General features: G+C 38.9%; 1 protein-coding gene across 12 annotated transcripts in view; it reads left to right on the top strand.

Annotated features, from left to right (window-relative positions):
• Positions 1-24325, top strand: part of HNMT (histamine N-methyltransferase) — a 195112-nt gene that overhangs the window by 161206 nt on the left and 9581 nt on the right. Inside the window, exons 1-5 of one of the 12 annotated variants that reach the window (XM_026673530.2) lie at positions 5093-5164; positions 10629-10721; positions 12861-13004; positions 16396-16448; positions 21017-21124. In XM_026673530.2, coding sequence (XP_026529315.1) covers positions 12874-13004; positions 16396-16448; positions 21017-21124 — 292 coding nt within the window. In that variant the 5' untranslated portion in view covers positions 5093-5164; positions 10629-10721; positions 12861-12873. Of the gene's footprint in view, positions 1-5092; positions 5191-8806; positions 8847-9452; positions 9519-10155; positions 10287-10628; positions 10823-12857; positions 13005-16395; positions 16449-21016; positions 21125-24325 lie in introns of those variants that run through there. The other 11 variants (XM_087950098.1, XM_087950099.1, XM_087950102.1 and 8 more) reach the window with 11 other exon arrangements.

Below are 24325 nucleotides of genomic sequence, written 5' to 3'. Positions count from 1 at the left end.
CAGAATGTTCCCCAGAACAGAGGCAATGGCAAAGAAGACTCTCTTCCTGGGCCCCACCAGTCAAAATACACTGCTCAAAAAAATCAAGGGAACACTTAAACAACACAATGTAACTCCAAGTCAATCACACTTCTGTGAAATCAAACTGTCCACTTAGGTAGCAACACTGATTGACAATCAATTTCACATGCTGTTGTGCAAATGGAATAGACAACAGGGGGAAAGCATAGGCAGTTAGCAAGACATCCCCAATAAAGGAGTGGTTCTGCAGGTGGTAACCACAGACGACTTCTCAGTTCCTATGCTTTCTGGCTGATGGTTTGGTCACTTTTGAATGCTGGCGGTGCTCTCACTTTAGTGGTAGCATGAGACAGAGTCTACAACCCACACAAGTGGCTCAGGTAGTGCAGCTCATCCAGGATGGCACATCAATGCGAGCTGTGGCAAGAAAGTTTGCTGTGCCTGTCAGCGTAGTGTCCAGAGCATGGAGGCACTACCAGGAGACAGGCCAGTACATCAGGAGACATGGAGGAGGCCGTAGGAGGGCAACAACCCAGCATCAGGACCGCTACCTCCGCCTTTGTGCAAGGAGGGACAGGAGGAGCACTGCCAGAGCCCTGCAAAATGACCTCCAGCAGGCCACAAATGTGCATGTGGCTGTTCAAACGGTCAGAAACAGACTCCATGAGGGTGGTATGAGGGCCCAACATGCACAGGTGGGGGTTGTGCTTACAGCCCAACACCGTGCAGGATGTTTGGCATTTGCCAGAGAACACCAAGATTGGCAAATTCGCCACTGGTGCCCTGTGCTCTTCACAGATGAAAGCAGGTTCACACTGAGCACATGTGACACAGACGTAACAGGGTCTGGAGATGCCGTGGAGAACATTCTGCTGCCTGCAACGTCCTCCAGCATGACCAGTTTGGCAGGGGGTCAGTAATGGTGTGGGTGGCATTTCTTTAGGGGGCCGCACAGCCATCCATATATTCGCCAGAGGTAGCCTGACTGCCATTAGGTACCGAGATGAGATCCTCAGACCCCTTGTGAGACCATATGATGGTGTGGTTGACCCTGGGTTCCTCCTAGTGCAAGATAATGCTAGACCTCATGTGGCTGGAGTGTGTCAGCAGTTCCTGCAAGACGAAGGCATTGATGCTATGGACTGGCCCGCCCGTTCCCCAGACCTGAATCCAATTGAGCACACCTGGGACATCATGTCTCGCTCCATCCACCAACGCCATGTTGCACCACAGACTGTCCAGGAGTTGGGAGGTACTTTAGTCCAGGTGTGGGAGGAGATCCTTCAGGAGACCATCCGCCACCTCATCAGGAGCATGCCCAGGCATTGTAGGGAGGTCATACAGGCACGTCGAGGCCACACACACTAGTGAGCCTCATTTAGACTTGTTTTAAGGACATTACATTAAAGTTGGATCAGCCTGTAGTGTTATTTTCCACTTTAATTTTGAGTGTAACTCCAAATCCAGACCTCCATGGGTTGCTAAATTTGATTTCCATTGATAATTTTTGTGTGATTTTGTTGTCAGCACATTCAACTATGTAATGAACAAAGTATTTAATAAGAATATTTCATTCATTCAGATCTAGGATGTCTTATTTTGTGTTCCCTTTATTTTTTTGAGCAGTGTACTTTGTTGCTGAGTAATTCAGAGTAAGCAATTGCACATAGCAATTTTCCAACATCCATGATGCTGTGTCCTGTTTTGAGCAATGCTTCCTTGTTCATATTAAGTTTCAGTATTATTAATAAACATAATAGGTGGCAAACCTACTAGGATTTAATAAAATGCCCAGGAAAGTCTTAGAATGCCACTTCTTGTTAGGAATATTGACTAGGGACTCTTTAGAAAAATGATTGAAAACATTGACTGGAGTTGTAAATTTCAATACACAATCTTTTTTTTTTTTAAACTGTCCACATAAAGCCATTGCAGCCTGAAATAACTCCAGCTAAAGTAATTACTGCAATGTTGAGAGCTGTAAAACATATTTGATGTGAATGGGATTACCATAGAGATACTATGCAAACACTTCCAGTTGCCTTTTCAAGTATATCAGCCAACTCAAATGATTGCAAAGACCAAAAGCAGACTGACATATAAACTGTGTGTGTAAACTGATGGTTTTGAGGTAGCAGTTTTCATCTGCAGAGTATATTTTGACAGGTTGAAGATTGAGAGTGACATTTTGGATGGCTGATGCTATTCTTTTTTGAATCCACCATATCACTTATATAAACTGGTTCTAATAGGCGATAAAGGGAATATGTGAGCTGAATGTACTCCCGATTCCCTGTTTTCTCCCTATATAATCACTCTGGAAGAAGAATTCCCTTGCTTGCTTGCTTTCACAAGACTAGCCCTTTCTGGCACTTTTATTTTCTGGGGAAAAAAATGAGAGTGGTTTGCAGTTATGTTACTGTTTCTACAGTAACCTTTGAAGCTGAGTCTCAAAGATCAGATTTAAAGAGAAGGAAGGAAAAACACTTCATTCTATTGCCAGCTTCTTTTAAAACACTGGAGGAGTTTCCAGGAATATAATGCCAACATACATGTATAGCTGCGGTCTGCCATTAAAATTGGAAGTTCTAGATCAGGGCTGTCAAACTCCCGGCCCATGGGCCGGATGCATCACATGCTGGCCATTCCCATGCCTGGTTTAGAGAATGGGAAAAAAGTCCCGATATGTAATGTGATGCCACTGTGACAACGCGAGTTTGACACCCCTGCTCTAAGTCAGTGGTCACCAACCAGTGGGCCAGGGACCACTGGTGGTCCAAAAGAAAATTTGGATGGTCCACAGATAAATGTCACCCCCAAAGCAATTATTCCAGGTTGTGTGGGAACACAAGGCTGGTGTCGCTTGCATTGCAAACAACACGTAGTGAGGGGAGAAGGGAAAGGGTGGAGGGGGGGAACTTGTCCCACTCGCCCCATGCTACTGGCTTGGTCACCGGGTTGCTTCTTTCTGCTTCTTTCTTCTTCTTTTGGCTACACTCAAGAAAAGCAGTAAAGGATTCTTTGTCTGCCCCAAACTCTGCCAGAAATGAGTCTTTGGGATGCTGCAAGGCATCCTACTACAAGAGGCTGCACTGGCAAAGACTCATTTCTGGAGGAATTTGGGGCAGAGAAAGAAAGACTTCTGCTGCTTCTGCTGCTTTCCTTGCATGATGTCAAAAGTCTCTGTCTCTCTCTCTCTCTCTCTCCCTCTCCCTGAGAACGGAGCTGGAGATGATATCCTATGAACCCAAATAAAGAATGATCAATCGGTAGGAAAACAGGGTGGGGAATTTTCCTACAGACTTTTTGGGGGATTTTCCCAGGGTCTCTGGTCCGCGGGATTTAAAATTATGAATTTGGTGGTCCTTGAGGTCCAAATAGTTGCGACCCCTACTCTAGATGGTAATCCAGCACATTTCACTCACCAATGACATGATCAGAGGCTGGAATCTGCTCGATTTCTCTTGGTCACCTTAGGCTTGGGTAGACATTTATTCCTTTTCAGTTGCCAGGTCCTGTCTTCCATGGTCCAGCCTATGCTTTCTGAACAGTGGTGGGATTCAAATTTTTTTTACTACCTGTTCTGTGGGCATGGCTTGGTGGGCGTGGCAGGGGAAGGATACCGTAAAATCTCCAATCAGAGGTGGTATTTCGAACTACTCAAAATTTCTACTACCGGTTCTCCAGAACTGGTCAGAACCTGCTGAATGCCACCTCTGTTTCTGAAGTACTTGAGAGGTCCTTTACAATAATGGGAAGCTATGGCAATTACTTCTAAAGAAGCACTAGCCTGGAATGAAAAACTTCTTGCAGAAATACTACTCCAGTGTGGAAAGTCAGTTTGATAGGAAAAGAGATTCGGACGCCCACAGCTGAATGTCACCGGTTCTATTTCCAAATGAGTTCTTCAGAAGTTTTCTGCTGTTTCTAACAACAACAACAACAACAACAACAACAACAACAACAACAACAACAACAACAAAAACAAACAAAGGGCCTTGCTCGGTCCTACTTTTTATTGTTTTTATTTACTCTTCACATTTTTACACATTTCCTACATAGTTTGGCTTACCCAGGAACTTTGTGGGTGCTGCCAGACGTATGCACTCCCTGCTAGCACTTTACTATGGTTTTACAGTATTTGGCAAGGATGGTTCTCACTCTTTACTGATTGAGTCATCTCATGCCTTTTCTCTGCTGCTTTGATCTGTCAGGTGGGCTATTTTGGATTAAGGATGTAGTAGTTTGCCTTCAGTAATAACCTGCTTGACAGGTAACAAATTTATTTATTTAGGTCTTTTTTTAATCTCACCTTCATTATTTTTTACAAATAACTCAAGATGGTGAACATATCTAATATTTCTTCCTCTTGCTTTTTTTTTTTTTTTTTTTACTACAATTACAGCCATGTGAGGAGGATTGGGAGCTGAGGGAGAATGACTTGTCCAAGGTCACCCAGTTGGCTTTCATAGCTTAAGCAGGACTAGAACTCACAGTCCCCTGGTTTCTAGACCAATGCCTTAACCATTATCTGAATATTTATACCGATAGGTTTTATTTTTCACTGTACTTTTAATTGTTTTATACAGAAAAACACTGAATCATGTAAACTGTTACCTGAAACAAGGTTAGTTGGGGAGAGGGAAGGGATGTAGATGGAAGTAACAGCAGAAAGTTAATATTTAACTACACTTTTTAAAACTATTTAACCATTCTGATATGCTTTTTTTTTCAATTTTACTTTTTGCCTGGACAGCAGAATGTTACAAGGTGGAAAAATAAACCCATATTCTGCTGTGAAAGTAAGCACATTCTACTTTTTATATTAAATGCCCAAAGCTGTATTCTCTCCACACAGTCATGAAAACAAGCAATGTCAGGATTAACCCAATACAAATATGAGAGCAGAGCAAGAGTTTTCAGTGTTCAGCTCCATTCAAGACTAGCCAGTTTGTCACCAATTGCTCTTGTTTTGTTCAAAGCAGAAATCCAGTACTTGCCAAGAAAGGGCTTCTGTGGGTGGAGATAGATTTAGCCTGTAAAAATATACTTTGTCCTGACACACAGAATTCATTTCCTGCAAACTATTGCGACATTTCAACAAATTGAAACTAGCAGCTCTGTAAGGACGAGACTTTTACAGGTAGGTACAAATGTTTTCAAATGTTGGTTTTAAAAGAAAAAAAATCTAAACTGAAATCAACAATACATTTTTCCTAAAGCTCTCTCTTTTCTCTGTGTTGCTATTGGCCTACATTTCTATAAATAGAGGATCAGATCTAACTTGGTATTTTGTATTGTGTACTTTGAGCTATACTTCTGTGCTGGGAAATGAAACACAGCAACAGCTGCAAGATTCTTCTAAATTAGACTCCATCCCAGTGTTCATTTGGACCAAATAATCCATGTTGAATATTTGAGTCAATGAGTTCTGGATTACAATTTCTCGTGACTTAGTTCTAAACTAATTTGGGTATGACCACGCTGTAAAATATTTTGTAGAGATTTGAATTAACAAAATACAATATGCATTGCCATCCTTGCCATTAGGGATCATTACTGAAGATTCTTCTGCATGTTTACATTTATATTTATAAAAATCCTGGTTGCACATAAGAGCCATGGTGGCACAGTGGTTAGACTGTAGTATTGCAGGCTAATTCTGCGGACTGCCAGAAGTTCGATCCTGACGGGGCATATTGTTGGGGCAATATGCTAACCCTCCACTTACAGAGGGTTGTAAAGTACCAAGAAGCAGTATACATGCCTAAGTGCTATTACTATATTGCCTTGTATTTACATAGCGCATCAGGCATGTGCTCCCTGTGGCTAAAATTAGGAAGCAAAGACAAGAAATCTGCAAGTAAAATTATTGTTGCTACTAATAATACTTGCAACCCGATTTTTAAATGTAAGCTGTAGCAGGCTTCTCTAGATTAAATGTGCTAATATGTACAATATACAAAAAAAGAGCCTTATTCATTTTTTTTGCCTGAAATCAAGAAATATTCAAGCTCTGAATTGTATGTTAAAATAATCAAAACCATTTCAAATGTCATTCACTTGAATCTTCCCAGAGTCTACTTATCAAAAGAATGTGTAAACATGGGCAGTATCGTTGTTTAGAAGAGCTATTTATACATCATTTATAGTTATTGTAAGCTATGAAATTTTGCTTCTCATGTAATTGAACTCCTTAGGGCAGTGTTTCTGAACCCTGGCAACTTTAAGATATGCAGACTTCAACTCCCAACTTCCAATTTTGGAAATTGAAGTCTATCTTAAAGTTGCCAAGGTTGAGAAACATTGCCTTTTAAGGCAGAGGTCTTCAAACTTGACAGCTTTAAGACTTGTGGACTTCAACTCCCAGAATTCCTTCTCCAGTCATGTTAGCTCCGGAATTCTGGGAGTTGAAGTCCACGAGTCTTAAACTTGCGAAGCTTGACTACTCTTTGTGTATGTATGTGTGTATGCAAAAGTTCTTACGTGCCATTTCATTCATTTCATTTCTCCAGCTGTTTTTCCTCTGTGTGAAAATTAACTAAGAGCAATTCTCATTATCTTCCAATAGCTGGAGAGTAGCTATCATTGGAAACTGCATAAAGCTGGAATATTGACGTATCTCCACCTTGGGGGTCTGCGGTTTGCATGTATCTGTCTGATCCCTGAGAAAGTAGTCTGTGAAGTGGTAGCACTAATTCAGCTGCAATTTCTGCAAGATGTCTTCTTCCTCTTGGATTTGGTTTAATTCCTTAAATTCTTCATGTTGGTGATTGCATCACCATGAATTAGGAATATTTAAGGAAGAACTAACCTTGGTTCCAAGAGCAGCTGTCGATAAATATGCTTCTAGAATTCATATTATGAATTCCAAACTGACTTCAATTGGACAATCTTAATCACTTCTTTCCTGCATTAACTTACCCAACAATTCTATAATCCATTTGCAGGAATGTTGACTCTCAAGGTAGATTCATATTGGGGGTGCCAGAAAGACAAGATATAACCTGTGCCTTTCAGACATGGTTACTGGGCATCCAGCAAAAATCTTCCTTTTTTGTCTTCATATCTGGCAGGAAAATAAATTTAATAAATAAATAATAAATAATTGATTACTACCTTTGGGCTGGCTTGGCTGCTACCAGAAATTGACTAAACCACAATCATCTATGAACACCAACTAGCAGTCAGAAGACCTGATGAAAACTTCATAATTGCCGTGGACATGGACAGACTTAAGCATAGTTTCAACTGGGAAACTGAGCATCCTAAAGCAAGCCAAATTCAAAAACACTAGGTAATTTTTGGAAGCTGGGAAGTCAGACAAATCAGCCATCAACAGGCACATACAGATAAACAACATTTGCATACCATTCAAAAAGAGACAATAAAAAAGCTAAAAAGGAAACAAAACATCTCCTCACCAGCAATCAACACCCAAATAAGCAGAGATTAACACCAAGATTAATATTAGATCAACAGCTCACCACTAGACCTAAAACAACAGGAAGGAAACAACAATTAAGGAACTATCAATTCAAACAATCAAATAAACAGTAAACAACAATCTAATCAAGGAACCACCAAACTACTTCCATCAACAGACAGAGCAAGCCACTTGTATATAAACAGAGGGCAAACCCCACCCACTCCCTTCTAGCACTGATGATGTTACTTAGTTGGGTAATGAAACATCTGCAAGAAAATAACCAAATTTTCAGAAAGCACCAAAGTTCCAACAAGGCGATAATCAGTTACACTCTGAAGGCTTTTGCATCCTAAGTCTCTAGCACATTTCTGTGACTGAAAAAATCAGTCTTTCTGATGCCAGGAAAAGTAGTTTCATAAACTGTACATATAGACCTAAGTACATTTTTTGCAGTTTTTTGCTGTAATTTTTATCTGGGATGCTGAGAAAGTAAATAATTAATGTGTCCTCTTTAATGTGTTCCACCATTTGTCCTCTTTTCCAATTTTCCATGTCCTCATTTGCCTGTTTGGATATTCTGGTAATGGTACTAATGGTATAGATTTCCAAATTCCCAGCCAGTTACATCATTGCCATGGTGACTAGTAATCTAGGAGATTATATTTTAGTCCTTACATAGATAATGGACATTTGGACAGAGAAGGCTGAGGCAGATAATAATATTGAGTTCCTTGGTTGCATTTGATTTGTGTGTTTTTTAAAACTGTATGAGAGATTCCAGACATGCAAATAGAAATGTAATTAATCTTGCCACTTTTGCTTTGAACATATCTTAACCATCGTCCAAACTTTTGTGAATATTGAGTTCAGTATTTGTGACTTCTCAGGCAGAATCTGCTGTCAAGGCAATTATTAAGTTGAAGGTTCAGAGGAAAATGCTGACGTAAGTCTCAGAAATGTTAGACGAGCAAAGAACCTGCTGACTGAAAAGGACTGGTAGCAGAAGGCCCAAGGGGATGGAAGATGAGGGATAATCTCACTCAAGATCTCAAGAAATAAAGTAGGAATAGATATATTTTATCAGTAAAAGCAGAGAAAGGAAACAATATTCTTGACAGATTGAGATCGAAGTAAAAGGATGACCAAGAATGTGTATCATAGAATGTACTGAATTAAAAAGCATAGGGGTTTTTTTCTTGGCCTGGTTGGAAGAAATAAAGAACTAAGGAATTTCAGAGTGAAGTTTTCAGAGTTATTTATTTAGTAATTTTATGCTGCATTTATTACTTTTTAAGTAACAAGGCAGAAAACCTACATAATACCTCTTTGTCTTTCTCTTTTCCCCCCACACAACAGAGGTGAAATGCTGTTGGTTTGGCCTGGTTCGGGCAAACTGGTATGTCCGATGATCAGCTGGGCGACGATCAGCTAATCATTGGATTTCTTGCTTTCTAGCTAATCTAAATTGCATGCACAGCTGATCCCCCCTGGCTGTTGTACTTACATTGGAAGGCTTCAAAATGCTTCTTTTTTCATTTCCCAGGAGGCTTCCTTGAGGCCCAGGAGGCCAAAAGTAGGGCGCAGAGGGGTGCTGGAAAAGAAAAAAGACTTTTGACCCACAGTCACATGACCACATAGTCACACCCACCCAGTCACATGACCACCTGGCCACGGCCACCTGGCCACGCCCACAGAACTGGTAGTAAAAAAAATTGAATCCCACCACTGCTCCGCAATAACCCTGTGAAGTGAGTTGTGTTGAGAGAGAGCAAATGATTGGCCCAAGGTCACTCAGCTGGCTTTCATTGCTAAAACAGAACTAAAACTCACAGTCTCCTAGTTTCTAGGCTAGCAGCCGAACCACTACACCAACCTGGCTCTTAGATACTTTAAAAAGTAGCTCCACAGAAAGCAATTGTAGCAGATATTTATGAAGTGACTTTAAAAGCTCCCTTAAGCCAAGTTCCCTACTATTAACTATTAAATTGGTTTCCTACATCAGGTCCAACTCTGCTTCCCTTTTTCAAAATCAACTAGAAGCTACTCTCTACTGAAGTTTGAAGAATAGGTAACTATAAGTGCATGAACGGTTGGCCCAGTAGTTACAATGTTGGAAATCAGAGGAGATTTTTACCATTTCCTTCCCTTGCCATGCCCACCAAGCCATGCCCATCAAGCCATTAAGCAGGTTCTGACTAGTTCTGCAGAACTGGTAGTGGAAATTTTGAGTAATTCAGAGAACCGGCAAATACCACCTCTGATTGGCTCTTCCCCCATCTATTCTCTGCCTCCTGAATCCCAGCTGATCAGCTGGCTCTTCTTTTGTTGTCCTGCAGAGGAGAACGGAGCTGGAAAGCAGGTTGGTGGAGTGGGGAGGGAATGGGATTTTGCAGTAACTTTCTCCCAGGAGTGGGGAGGGATTGGAGGTTTTACAGTATCCTTCCCCTGGAGTGGGGTGGGAATGGAGATTTTTACCATATTCTTCCCTTGCCATGCCCACCAAGCCATGCCCATTAAGCCATGCCCACAGAACCAGTAGTAAAAAATTTTGAATCTCACCACTGGTGGAAATGGATGGTGGCCCTCTGGATTCTGGGAATCCAATAATAGTTGAGGATTAAGAGCCCTTCCCAAGCTATGAGAAAGTAATCTCATTCAGCTCTGATTTCCTATTGGATCTTCATTTTGTTTGTTTTTTTGTAGCCTATTATCAACCTTGGTGAATGATGAAGAGTAATGACTTCTTGCTTAGAGTTAAATAAGGTTAAAGTAGAACTAGGTGCCAACAGAATATTGAACACTCCAGAAACCCACCTGAAACCCACAACACTCCCAGGTGTTGCCCAGACCAGATTAAAATGCATTCATAATTTTATAAGGAAAATAAAATAAAAATACAACAAAATACAAATAATATTACATTATGAAACTCAATGAGAATAAATTTAATGACCAATCACCCAAACTTCAGGCTTGTGGCTCAGGAAAATTCTCGCACAAACTTACTTCCTAAGTTAAATTGCAGCAGAAAAAAATAGGGCTAACGAGATGCAAGATACTAGATATCCAAACAGGCAAAGGAGGTCATGGATAATTGGAAAGAAGCAGTTCACACTAAATTGAATGTTGCATTGCCCAAACTTTCACTAATTGTGACCTACCTGTATCTTTTCCCCAGATAACCAGCAGGCAGGTGGCCTTGCACTGTTAAGTGACCCGCTCCAGACATTAGAGCTTCCAGCGCATGAAGGACTATCTCTCTCCAAAACAGGTGGAATGAATTCCTCTCCTTTCTTTTTTTTAAAAAAAGATAGAATGTCCTCCTTCCAAAAGGGGTTGAATTTATACCTGTTGAGTTTCAGGCTGCTTAAGGTCCGTGATCATTACTAACTTTCTAAAGTTGAAAAGTTTTGCAATTATTAATAATTAAAGTTTAAATAAGTGCAAAATACACTAAAAAATATGGGGGACAATAAAAGAGAGGGGGTGATTCAAATGAATTTGGTTATACAAGTAGTTCTTGGCTGACAACTACGGTGGGTGCCAGAGAAGTCGTTGTTAAGCATTGTGGTTGTTACGTGAGGCAATGTGCGATCACACTCGATTTTACAACCTATATCTGTTGCAGTTGTTAAGCGAATCACCATTGATTAAGTGAGACATCACATGACCAGGACTTGACGTTTCCTGCTGTCTTCCCCAATGACTTTGCTCATCAAAATCATCTGGGAATATTGCAAAGGTTGACACTATGATGAATATAAAGGAGAGGACCAGTCATCATTTTTTTCAGTGGTATCATAACTTTAAAAACACCCAATGCTGAATGTGTGGTTGTAAGTGAAGGACTGACTGTAATGCTTTTCTTTCTTTCTTTTTTTAAAAAACTACTCGTTTTGTAGCCCACATATTTTAACTTGATTTGGGAAAAGCTATAAAAATTTTTTTTCCTATACATGGGCTATCAGAAATTAGAAGGGACATTTCAGGGATGTGAAAAGTCAGGCTAGGACAGTGATGGCTTACCTTTTTGTCCTCACGTGCTGAAAATGTGCACATGCACGTACATGAATGTGCTTGTGTGCCTGCACCATAATGCAATACATGTGTGATCCCTCCGCCCCCTGCGCATACGTGCACGACCCCCCCCACACGTGCCCCATGCTTCTGTGCATGCACGTCTCCTGTGTGCGCCCTGCCCTCACGCATGCGCAGATACCTGACAATAAGCTGGCTGGTGGGAGGCGCATGTGCAGTGGACCTGATCTGGGGTGACAGTTCATGGGCTGGCAGAGATGGCATGCTATATTTTGCCATCACGGGTCTAGGAGGTGAAGAGGAAGCTTGCATGATAATTTAATGGTAGGCTGGGAGGAAGCTGAGAGTGGGAAAGAAATAATCTATATATCTAACTGTGTATGAATACATGATCACACACACACAAAGACACTGTAAAAATTCAAGGGTCTATAAATATACATAAGTACTGAAAACAAATAGTCAATTAGTAATAATAAATACAATGATACATTTCTTCTAATGTATTGATTATCCCTTGTTGTGTTAATGTATTAATATACAGTAAATATATATTATTATCATTTGATTTTTCTACCTTTTTGTAGATATATAACTCAAGGCAGCCAACATACCTAAAACTCCTCCTATTTTCCCCACAACAACAACCCTTCAAGACAAGCTGGGTGAAAGAGAGGGACTGACTCAAGATCACACAGCTGGCTTTCATTTCATTTTCATTACCCCCAAATTGGGATATATAAACAAATATACCTGTGTGGTTTTCTAAGTTAAAATACAACATGCAGGGTGCTTATGCAGGGTTTAGTGGTCCCTGTTTCTATTTGAATTTGACACCACTGCTGTTCAGTAGTCTACAGTATAATATTCTGATAGGATGGGCAACAATCACCCCAGAACAATGCCTAAAGGTCCACTAAAGCTCTTTAATTGAGTTTTTTTTCCTTCTAAAAAAATGCTTGAAGATGACACAATATTGTAAGTTTAACTTTCCCCCCCTTAAGTTGAACCTATTACATTTTTCCAAATTCCCAAGGGATTGCCAGGATCTTAAAAACAGAATTTTAACTAGTCTTAAACTGGTCCCACAATATCACCTCAGAGATGCAGAACTTCCAAAATATCTTCCAAAATATTTCTGGGCAGAAGTTCCTTATTATTACTTAGATTCTTAGACTCTGTTTTCAAAACAGCCTGGCTGGGTGCTCTGTTCTATAAAAGGTGACCAAGGTCTTGTGGCAAAATCTGATAAAAATGCCCTCTCTGAGATGGGACAAGGACTGAGGCTGTTCTTACTTTTCCCATGACTCTTCCTTGTCTTTCCAAAAACGTGAGCCAACTTTCTGTTTTTTTGACCTATATATTTAAGCAGGTTGGCGATTACCATGACCATGAGGAGTTTGTTCTCGAATCACAGTCATTATGTTGAAACTTTTCAAGTCTTCCTCAAGAAGTCAACTGAACATCAATGCATACTGGACTTCATTCACAAGAAGCTGCCCCAATTAATATCCAGGTAAATACACGGCAGACATGTTCTTAGAAATGTTTAATAGATGCTTTCATACATGAGATTGTTGGGAAAAGACTAGATAATCCCAGATTAGAACTGGTTTGGTTCCAGGTTTTTGTTGTTTTTAAGGTTTTAATTGGTAGAGTTTTACAATAAAATATTATTTATTATTGATTGGGAGCTGCCCAGCGTTAGTTAAAAGGTGAATGACTATATAAATATTCTAAATAAATTAAATCAATCTGAGTGAGCATTTTTATGTATTTAGTTGTGTGAAACTTAATTTTTCATTCCACTTCATCTGACCCACTTCTTTCCTTTTTTAAAAAAAAAACATGTGTTTTATATTTATTTGTTTGTATCTTGCCTTGATTATTTTTACAAATAATTCAAGGCTGCAAATATATCTAATATTTCTTCTCCTCCTATTCCTATATTCAGAACACTTCTCTTTGAAATAGACTTTGCCAGGGGTGGGATCTGACAGGTTTAACTACCAGTTCGGTGATTTACGATGTGCTTCCCTGCATGCTGCTGTAAATCTTCATCCGCTTGCTGCCTGGACAGCTGAGCAGCGCTGCATGCAGGGAAGCAGCATTTGAAAAAGCACTTTTTTCCTGCTTTTTCAACTGCAGTTGTACCTTGCATGGCAGCTGAGGTTGAAAAAGCAAGAAATAAAGGTCAGGTAAGAGACCGGGCAGGCAGGCCAAAACAGCAGCAGACATAGAACCGGTTCTATGTCTGCTACTCTTCAGAGCTACTGGTTCTACAAAGTCGGACAGAACCGGTAGAATCCCACCCCTGAAGCCCATTAAAAGACAGACGTGATTGTTTCTGTATCTGCAAACAAAACTTAAATATACACTGACATGCATTCCCATGTAATATGGAACTTCTATCCACTCCAAACAGTTATAACTTTTATAACTGTTTGGAGTGGATAACACTGTAGCTATTAATCAATTGGCTTTACGTTCAACTGTGGAAAGGGAACTTCACGAAGACAGTAGTGTCACAAAAACAGGAAAAGCTCAAGGGGAACATCAGGTCAGCCAGAAAACAAACTTACATAGGAAAAGGAATCAAATAAAAAATGTTAAAGAATCCCTATAGACAAAGGCCTAAGTAATTAAGAAAACTAGACAAATAGGAAAAGGAAACAAAAGATAATTTAGAAAACCCTTACAAACACAGGACATACCAAATAAGCAAAACAAACAGACAAAAGACACAAAATATAAATTACAAAAGGGACAGACAGGAGATTGCCACAGAACAAATATGAAAAACTATCTTAAAGCTAAAAGAGATTAGAGAAAACCAATGATACAATCTGGCCACCCCATGGAGTTTGCCTTCCGCACCCTGCGGAGTTTGCCCTCTGGCGGGAATAAAGACAAACTCAAACAGGATTTGAAACATTAGGCACAAATACAAACACTCACACAAAATCAACTTACAAAGGGAGAAAAGGGTATAAAAAACCAGGGACTTACCATAAGAAGCTAGCTAGCCCAGAAACGCAGACTTCTCGCTGTTCTCTGCCTTCCTGAAAAATAAAAAGATCCAGCTTTCAAGCAGTTGTCCGTATCCTTGCGCCAGAGCTCTCCCAGCGGGAAAATTGAATCCTTGAAAGAAAGGCATTTTGACACCTTTCAACACAACAAAAATCAGTTTGGTAGTGCCATAAATATTCTTATTCTTTCCTTTGCATGCTTTTTTTAAGTCATGTTGTTGGTCCAACATGGGACAAATAAATAAAAGAATAAAGAAGCATATTCTGCTTTCCTCCAAATACTTTGAATAGAATAACTAATATAACTATTAGATATTTTACTATATTCCTCACACTAATCTTATAAAGAAAGTTATGCTAAGGGAGAGGAACCTGTTCAAGTCATTCAGGGAATTTCATAGTTGAGAATTGTTGAGTACAAAGAGTTTTTCAAAATTCCTTACTAGATTAGTGAGCAGCGATATTGGCTAGAGCAGGGGTGGGTAACTATATGGCTTGCTCAGGAATTCTGGGAGTTGAAATCCACAGGTCATAAAGGGGCCATAGGTCTATGGAGATTCTCAGTCCTCCAGGTTGTGGTTGTCCCAAAGATGCTTTTCCAAAAGGCAACTGGACTTCCTTGGTTTTTTTCCCTTGAAAATGTTTCGTGTCTCATCTAAGAGGCAGATGAACTTAAGAAGCTTCTTTTCAAGGAGAAAAAAGAAAGAAAATCCAGTTGCCTTTTAAACAACGCCTTTTGGATAAATGGGCCACAAATACCCATCTCAGGAATAGAAGATTGTCAATATATTTATGAACTGGAATAGAGCTTGGTAACAAGGTCAGCCAATGAATAAGCATAGTAACAAAGTCAGCCAATGAGGACTGTTTTGGAAACTGAAACTAAGAGTAGCCTAGGAGTGGCTCTGTGTTAAGCTCTGCAACTCTGCAGCTATGTTAAACTCTGAGTCTGTCTATTGAAGATGAAACTAACCTGCTTGCTGAAGACTAGAGCTCTGGTCTGAACTTGCAACATGTTTCTGTTTGAGTTTGCTCCATGTTGGAGAAATCTACAACTGGTTTGTAAAATCTTATTATGTTTATAAAAACGTTAAATGAAGCATCAGCCATCTGTGTTTATTTTTCTGGCGCTGAATTATCACTGCAAAACTCTTAGTAAAGATGTCTACAAATTTCCCCATTCGAAGGAGAACCCCAATTCCAATTTCCTTAAAAGCAGAAGTATTGAAAAGCCCAGTGGGGCAAATCCCCTTGCATCCAAGACTGGGAAGCCAAAAGGGCTACACATGACTGGAGAAATTATTGTACAATGAACATCAGATTGTTGTTATATACATCCTTTGACCATCTGAATCAGTGCAATGTACTTCACCCATAAAAAGAATCCCAAAATCTCTTCTCCTTTAAAATAAATATAAAAAGTGAATCCTCTTCCATCAGATTCTCGGATTCAATGAGAAAACAAACAAACAAGAGAATCTCTCCCTCCAGCACTAATGGATCTCTCTAGCAGGATTCAAAATTCCCATCAATATATCCCAGTAGCATTTTATTTTATTTACATTTTTTTTGCTGGTTGACATATTCATCTAGAGGAGCTGAAAAGACTTCCTGCTCTTGTTTGTCTGCTACATAGTTCAGTTTAGGTGTAAGCAGTACATGCTTCTCTCTTTTAATAGCTCAAATCACTGAAAATTAAACTTGTTTCTAATCACAGGTCTGCAGTCCATCTGCATGGCCCCATCCTGACCACCCTTAATGAACCACATCAGGCTGGAATAAAAGATTAGGAAGTGCCTAGAGGACATTTTCTAGAAATGTGTGTCACCAGACTTTTTGGACAGCTTTTGATGTTATGAATTTGTCCTTCCCTCCTAGCATCAGTAATGGAAAAACTGATATCAACGTTCTAAGTGTCGGCGGTGGTTCAGGTGAGTCAAAATACAAAGGTATTATTTAGCCATCTGAATTATGGATGCTGTTAGCTATGCAGGATATTATATTACATTCATGTACTTGGAGGAACTTAGAAATAATTTAAAATATACCTCCCGGCAAAAGGATGTTCTGCAATGTGGGGATGAATGGGCAAAAAAGAATCAGATAATGACAATAACATGAAAATTAAACCTATATATAGAATCAGACACTCTCAGACACACTGATTTTGTTTCATATAATTTTGCAGGAGACTGGGATGTTGGCTAGCCAAAAAAGAAAAAGAATAGGATGGGGCTTTTCAATTTCTTATTCTGTATTTCATTTACTTTGTGACAAATGACTTTTTAAGCATCTAGGGAAGGCTTTCTGGATAAGGCCAAGGCCCATCTTAGTCTAGCATTTTGATTCCCATGATGACCAACCAGGTTCTGTGGGACTTGCGGGTTCTCCAGGACTCACATTTTCACTGGTGAAGGCCAAGGGTTTTGCCCAGCTTCAGTTGGTACACTAGTTACAATCCTTTCTGACTTAGGGTAAGTTTATGACAGTGACTTATGCTCTTAGATGAATGTAGCACACTTTATACAGGGCTGCTGCCTTTGGGTAAAGTCTAGAAAGCAGAGTGCAGTTGTGCAAGAGATAAGGATCCAGACGGTAAAGGTGATGAGTCACTTTAGCACATAGCACCAATGATATTGCCTGCCAGTAGGTTTCTAAGCAACCTTCTGGTGTTCACCTACATGCCCCAGCTCCTGTTTACATGCAGGACCATTTCTTCTAACTATAACTCTCTTATTTGGGACTATCATCCCAAGAGCGAATGTTTGGGGTCCAACTAACTAACTAACTAACTAACTAACTAACTAACTAAATGGGGTAGAGTTTGGAAACGGATCTTCTTGGTGGTGGCCTCAACACTTTGAAACAAAATAATCCCTGAAGTTAATTTAGCCCTCATCTTGCAGGCTTTCCAAACAGTGTAAATGTTCTTGCTCTGACAGGGGTTTGAGCAGTACTGATAGTGTGTGTGGGGGGGTGTATTCTTTGTTTTTAATTACATTTTTTCCAGAGTTATGGATTTTATTGGAAATTCAGGGATGCTTGAGTTTGCTATATTACTACCAGAATTTACTTTTATTTTGTTTCATTTTCAAGTGATTGAGTCATTATGACTTAAGTCATAAATTATTATGGAAACTTAATCCCCCCCAAAAGAACAAAACCCTGAAAAGCAGCAATTAAACCTTAAAATGTCTTCCTTTGTTCATGATGAAGAACTCGGTCCACACTGTAGCAGTAAAAAGAGCTGCTGGCATCCTTATTTATTGACCTGACTTCTATGGCAGCTTTGAGACTTGTGGACTTCAACTCCCAGAATTCCTGAGCTAACATGACTGGAGGAGGAATTCTGGAAGTTGAAGTCCACAAGTCTTAAAGTTGCCAAGTTTGAAGACCCCTGTTCTATGCATACATTTCTTTGGCTCAAGAGCTACACTACATTTTATGTAGTAGATCAAGAATCTTATTCTGAAAGTGGTAGAGCCAGGACACAGATATGTGTTTGTTAAGGAGGGAAATGGGTACCTGAAGACTCTGTGAGACTTTTGTCCATTAGTCTCCCTCTTCAAAATAGTGCAAAAGGGGGGCTCAACCTTTTGGAGAGCTGCCATATTGATCAGGGCAGGTCACTCTTTTTTTCACCCATGTAAATCAATAATAAAGAAAAACTCCAAACTCCCTTGCTATGAAACAAATATTTGCCTGTAGTCTTAAAATCGATGTAATAACTCTAATATTTAAGAATAATTATCAATGATAATCACTGAAGTGGACTTTAAATATCATACCATACCATACCATACCACACCACACCACACCTTGAAACATTAAAAAAAAACTACAGAAAACTGACAACGGAAAAAGACCCAGTGATCGGTCAAATCTGCCCTTTGAGGGTTTTTTTTAAAAAAAAATTTATTTTTTTAAATTTTGGTTGGGTGATGGATATGTCTTTATCCCAAGTATGTTTAAAGTAATTTACTGATGATTGACCTACTACCTCATCAGAAGTTGGTTCCAAGCTTCCACTACTCTTTCTGCAAAGTAATACATTCAAAGGGTTGCCATGCCATGCCATACCATACCATAACATACCAATTTTGTTATGTTATTCACTGGATAACACCAGAAGAAAGATTGCACAACTCATGAAGACAGTGATATTTATTTATAGGGCTGGTAGCTGATAGCTTAAAAGTAAGAGGCAAGTAATAAGATTTCAAATGATTAAGAACCTGGCCAGAATTGGCTATTTTATAGGACCAGATGAACTCCATTATCTGATCCCCATTCAACTATTAGTGTCTGTGGTAGGCTACTGGTATGCAGCAGAAGTCATGTTAAGAGTTACCAGACTCTGTATATGATGACTTAGACCAGTTCCTAGATCCTTTGTTCAGTATTTATTTTTTAATGGCAAAGTGTCTGGGCAGCAAAGAAGAAAATTGAGGAATACATGTAGAATGCTAGTTGCTCAATGTGCTCCAAAGTTTTCACACATTTCTTATTCATTTGAATGATTTATTTAAAAAACATTTCAACTCTGCTTCCCAGCTGTTCATTATGCTAGCGTTGATAATCTGTATGGAAAAGCTTGTGAGAGCAAAATGCTACATTAGCAAAACTAGGAATGCAGGCAGGGTAACTTTAAATGGTCATAAGAATAGTGAGGTGGTGTCATTCCTAATCTATAAAGAAGTGTTTTCTGTTTACAGCTTATATCTTATTAATGTGGTCAACTGCACCCCCTTCTAATCAAAGAAGACATTTACTGTGTGGTAAAATAGTGATTCTATTCTAAACAATCTATTTCCTTGAAATGTTTAATTGGTAATTTAATGGTGAACATTATAGTAGCCCCTTAAAGGTAATTGTATCAGAGTCCTTAAATAATTTCTAGAGCTTTAACTGATAGTTGTCAATTGATTTTTCAGGCTGCCAGAGAACTGGTTCTGAAATGCCCCAAAGCCCTTGTTTGCATATAAATAACTAAATGAACTCAATTAAGGTAGAAGATTAAATTACAAATCAGATTGTTTGAGGTAAAGAGGAGCTTTAAAAATAACCGAAGGCAATGGATTAGTTTCTTGTGAATGGGAATGAATACATTATCCATTCAATCAATAAACATACAAGATCTCCAGATGAGTCGATAACAGCTTCAGTTATCCCCAATCAGCCTGACCATATTGGCTAGGAATGGTGCACCTGAAGAGCACTAGGCTGCCTTAAGATAGTTCAATAATGATGGAATCTGGCATTGGCTTCCATCTTCTGCATGTAAGTTTAAGGGGATCTTTGAGCAAACCCAACATAAATGCAATGCTGTCACATGCAATGCCATCCGCATTTTATTTCTTTTTTCCTTTCTATTATAATGAATTGTTTTTGCATTGTGCCCTTAAACCTCTGTTTAGAATTGGCTAGCACTGAATAGCTGCCAACTATGAGTAGGTCTAGCCATCTATCTATCTCAGCCTCTGGATATGATAGATCCATTCTACTTCTTTGTAAAGAATCATATATGTAGTTGAGATGATGGACAGGTGGATGGATGGATCCTTATTAAAGGATCATAGTGTAAAGTATCTTCTAAAAGTGATACAAATGATAGATTTTGTTAAGCCTTTGTAGGTATCTATTGATGTAACAATTATAGATTGGAATATCGTAAACAATTTTGATCCCAGTACTTTCAAAAAGGTATTATAGAGCTAAGAATACATGTAAGATGATCAGCGAAAATGATGAAAAATAATTTGTCTAGGAATAAAAATATGCACCAAGACAAATTATTTGTGTGCCCAATCACACTTGGCCAATAAATAATTCTATGTCTGTCTGTCTGTCTGTCTGTCTGTCTGTCTGTCTGTCTGTCTAAACGAAGACAAGATGGAAAAAAATTGTATATCTGGTTTGGAAAAAAACAAATTCTTTTTTTCCTTCTCTCAATGAAGCACACAGTAGAGATTAAAGTAATGCTTCTATACACCAAATATAATAAAAATACATTTGCTGCATATGTGATGGCAACAGAATTGGGACAGTTTTTAAAGTACATTAAAATAACTTCATGAGTATAAAACTATTATGTATAAAACTAATGAGTAGTAGTCATGGTGGCTCTTCATCAGCATCAGGTTCAGAAGCAGATTGCTTATTGATTCCATTTGCTGGTGTAACACAATTGATAGAGTCCTATTTTACTCACGTTTTGCTTGTGAGATTCATACGAGTTATCGAAAGAATGACTAGTTACATCTAGCCCAATGTAGTTGTTCTAATATTCAGCCATCATAGTAGAATTGTCTCACGCTCCTAATAATGATGGGATCATGTAACTTGATCATTACAGAGCAATGCTTTTCGTCTGTCATTCGCTATATGCCATTTGGAAACTAATTTAACATCTGCATAGGAACCAAGTAAACCCCCACACACTTCGAACAAAAAGAAAAATTATATTAGTTTGGTTTCTTTGTTCTTCTTTGTGTCTTAGGGGAAATTGACCTTGAGATTCTTGCAAGATTACAGTCGGACTATCCTGGTGTGATCATTCATAACGATGTGATAGAACCAAACGCAGAACAAATAAACAGTTACAAAGGTATGTTTAATACTGCAGCTTCTGCTGAGCTTCACGTCACTGATCCGTTTGCCCCTCGGTGTTCTAGAGTTTGTTATGGAAATAATGTGCTATTGAAATGTTTCTCTGAAACATCCATTTATCACATTTCCACTGAAAGGGAGGAAGAGATACAGCCTGATGTTTCTCAGCATGGTGGCAAGCCAGAGGGTGCAAATCCCTGCTTACGTGACAGCAAACACAATGCAGTATTAATGCTACTTAAATGAAAAGGGGAAATTTTGACGCTGTTATTTGAGAAAAAAAAAATTAGGGATTAACTTTCTGAAACTTCAAGCCAGGACACAAATATTGATTTTCTTCCATGAGTTGAGGGAGGACAAGGCTGCTTTCTTGAGACCATTGGCGCTCTTGGAATTTTGAAAAGCCTCAAAATAGCTGCTCTGCTTTCTGAGGTTGTATACACTATGCAATCTTAAAACCCTCACTTATTGAAAAACAAATTAGCTGGTTATTCTTGCCACCTTGCCAGCTCCATTCCTACTTATTTCTGACTTTTTATAAGCAGGTAGGTAGCAGTCAAACAAAGAAAAATGCTCCCTGTTTAACTTGATAGGATGCCTATAAGGCCTTCTTAGAAGTAAAGTGAAGCTAAAAACTAGCCATGTGCCTTGCCACATGCTATTTTCTGCAAAGTCTTCTGCGCTGTGAAGCCTGGTAGATGCCAAGGGTGGTGTGTCCACAGACATAGTGGATGCCCGTAGGGATCACATTTCCTATTCTGCTATGAACTCTGTCTTTGTTTTACAAGGCTACTCATAACACAATGTTAAGTTTGGCTACATACATAGCAAAATTCATATTTCCATTTAGGGAAAGAGTTCCCCTCTTGCAGGTTTTCAAATCATCTTTGGTAAGCAGCCCAGAATGTTTAGCATATTGATAGACATTAGCTTTCTTCTCATTCTTCAATTGACTGTGTATCAACTGTCTGATAATGAAATAAAAAGCAGTTCTGGGCATGTTATCGTCACTGTCGATATGGATTACTTGCAGAAAGATGTCTGGGCTTAAAATACACAGAGTTTCACTGTGGTCATAGAGCCTAGGAACCAATAATGGAAGAGGGATGAGCAACAGCTGCTGCAGTTAAAAATGAGACCACTCACACCTAGACATTGCCCACATATATAATATGCAGCACAGGTGCTACTAAATCCAAAGTAATTATTACAGAGCAAGAAAAAATAATAAAGCACCACTGAAACCAGAAATACATAACAAATAATCATCACCCTGTTGCTGAATCTTGACGATGTCCTTAATGCTGTCCCAAATACAATGTTAATAGCCTTTCTGAAGAAGAAAACTCTACTTTCAACTATAGGTAGTCCTCAACTTACAATGATTTGTTTAGTGACCATTTGAAGTTACAATGCCACTGAAAAAGTAACATGACCGTATTTCACCTTTATATAGTTACAATATCCTCATGGTCACCTGATCAGAATTCAGATACTTGGCAACTGACTCTTATTTATGAGGGTCTTAGTATCTTGGGGTCATGTAATCACCTTTTGTGTCCTTCTGACAAGCAAAGTCAATGGGAAAGCCACATTCACTTCACAACCCTGTCACTAACTTAACAACTACAGTGATTCACTTAACAATTTTGGCAAGAAAAGGCATTAAATAGTGTAAAACTTAATGACTGTCTCACTTACCAACTTGGGCTCAATTTGTGGTGGTAAGCCAAGGACTACTGGTATTAGAGAGGAAAGGACTTGACATTATCTCTGGATCATTCCATCTTGCCACCTTTACAAATGGGAGATTTCACTCTTTTCTGGGATGAGTGAATGGAATGGGCTACTTCTACCTGAAGGAGGTTTCCATGAGTAACCTGGAAGTCCACCTTTATAGGTAAAAAATAATAATAACACTTTATATTGAATCAAGAAACTCACTGAAGCCCATAAAACACCTCTAAGACCTGGCTTATTGGGCAATAACCTTCTGTACTGTCTTCAAAGACAAGCCCATGTAAAGCACACTGCAGTAATCTGGTGTCCAATAGGAAATTTTTTTAAAAAGCATAGGTTAGAGGGGAGGAATAAGCAAAGAGAGAACATTTCTCATCTTCGCAGGGAGGTATCATAATCAGAACCTTGAGAAAAGTAATATTTCCTTTTCTGTGTTAAGTCAGTGTCTGTGATGTTCTGAATGTTCTGTGCATGTACTCAAGATTTCAGGTCACGTAACAGAACCTGAAATAATGGAATCGTGGTTGAGACAGACTTATAGTATCAGTGATGGAGATCTTTATTGCTTTTGGGGAGAAAAGAAAGCCACATCTTTTATGAGTTTTCAGTGACAGAAAAGTAGGCACTGTCTCCTTGTACTGGAAATTAAGAGAATATTGCAATCAAGAAAATATTCCAATTATTGTCTCAGTGTCCCTTAGTTTTCAAGATGATACTGAAATCAGAGTTGATTTCACAAGGAAATGTCAAATTTCAGCACAGTAGGATTAAGCTCTAGGTCAAGATTAGAGAACTTGTGGCTTTTTGGTTTTTATGAAATTACAACTTTTATTAGCTACACCATGATGGCTAATTGTGCAAGATGCTAGGTACTGTAATTTCATAACAACACAAAGAATACAGATTTCCATCCTTCTTGAAAGTCTTAAACCAAACTCACAATTTTAAAAAAAAGACCAAAAACCAGTTTTAGGATATATAAAAATAATGAAGTCATCAGAATAGTAATCTTATCTCATCTTAAATATTAGCAGTTTTATGACAAAATCTTTGGGGCATTTTCACCTCCATTTAGATAGCTAGATAGACATAGATAGATAGATAGATAGATAGATAGATAGATAGATAGATAGATAGATAGATAGATAGATGCCGGAGAGTATCTAGAAGCCTGGCACTCTGACAAATCAGCCATCAATAGACACATTGACATAGACATTAACATCATATCTACACTATGCAAAAGAGATAATCAATTAATCAGTCCAAAAGAGAAAAAGACTCCAGCACCTCTCCATCAGTAATCAGCACTCGGATCAGCATAGATTAACTCCAAAGTTAACTTCAGACCAACAATCAAGCAATCAAGTAAGCAATCAAGAAACTGCCAAAGAGCCATCAGTAAACAGCCCAACCAAAGAATCCATAGCCCTAACCCTAACCCCACCCACAGAGACAG

Source organism: Notechis scutatus, chromosome 1, assembly GCF_049901735.1.
Source record: "Notechis scutatus isolate UNSWTSFEM ecotype Mainland chromosome 1, rNotScu1.2, whole genome shotgun sequence".
Classification (NCBI taxonomy): Eukaryota; Metazoa; Chordata; class Lepidosauria; order Squamata; family Elapidae; genus Notechis; species Notechis scutatus.
This window is presented reverse-complemented; position numbering and strand designations above follow the sequence as displayed.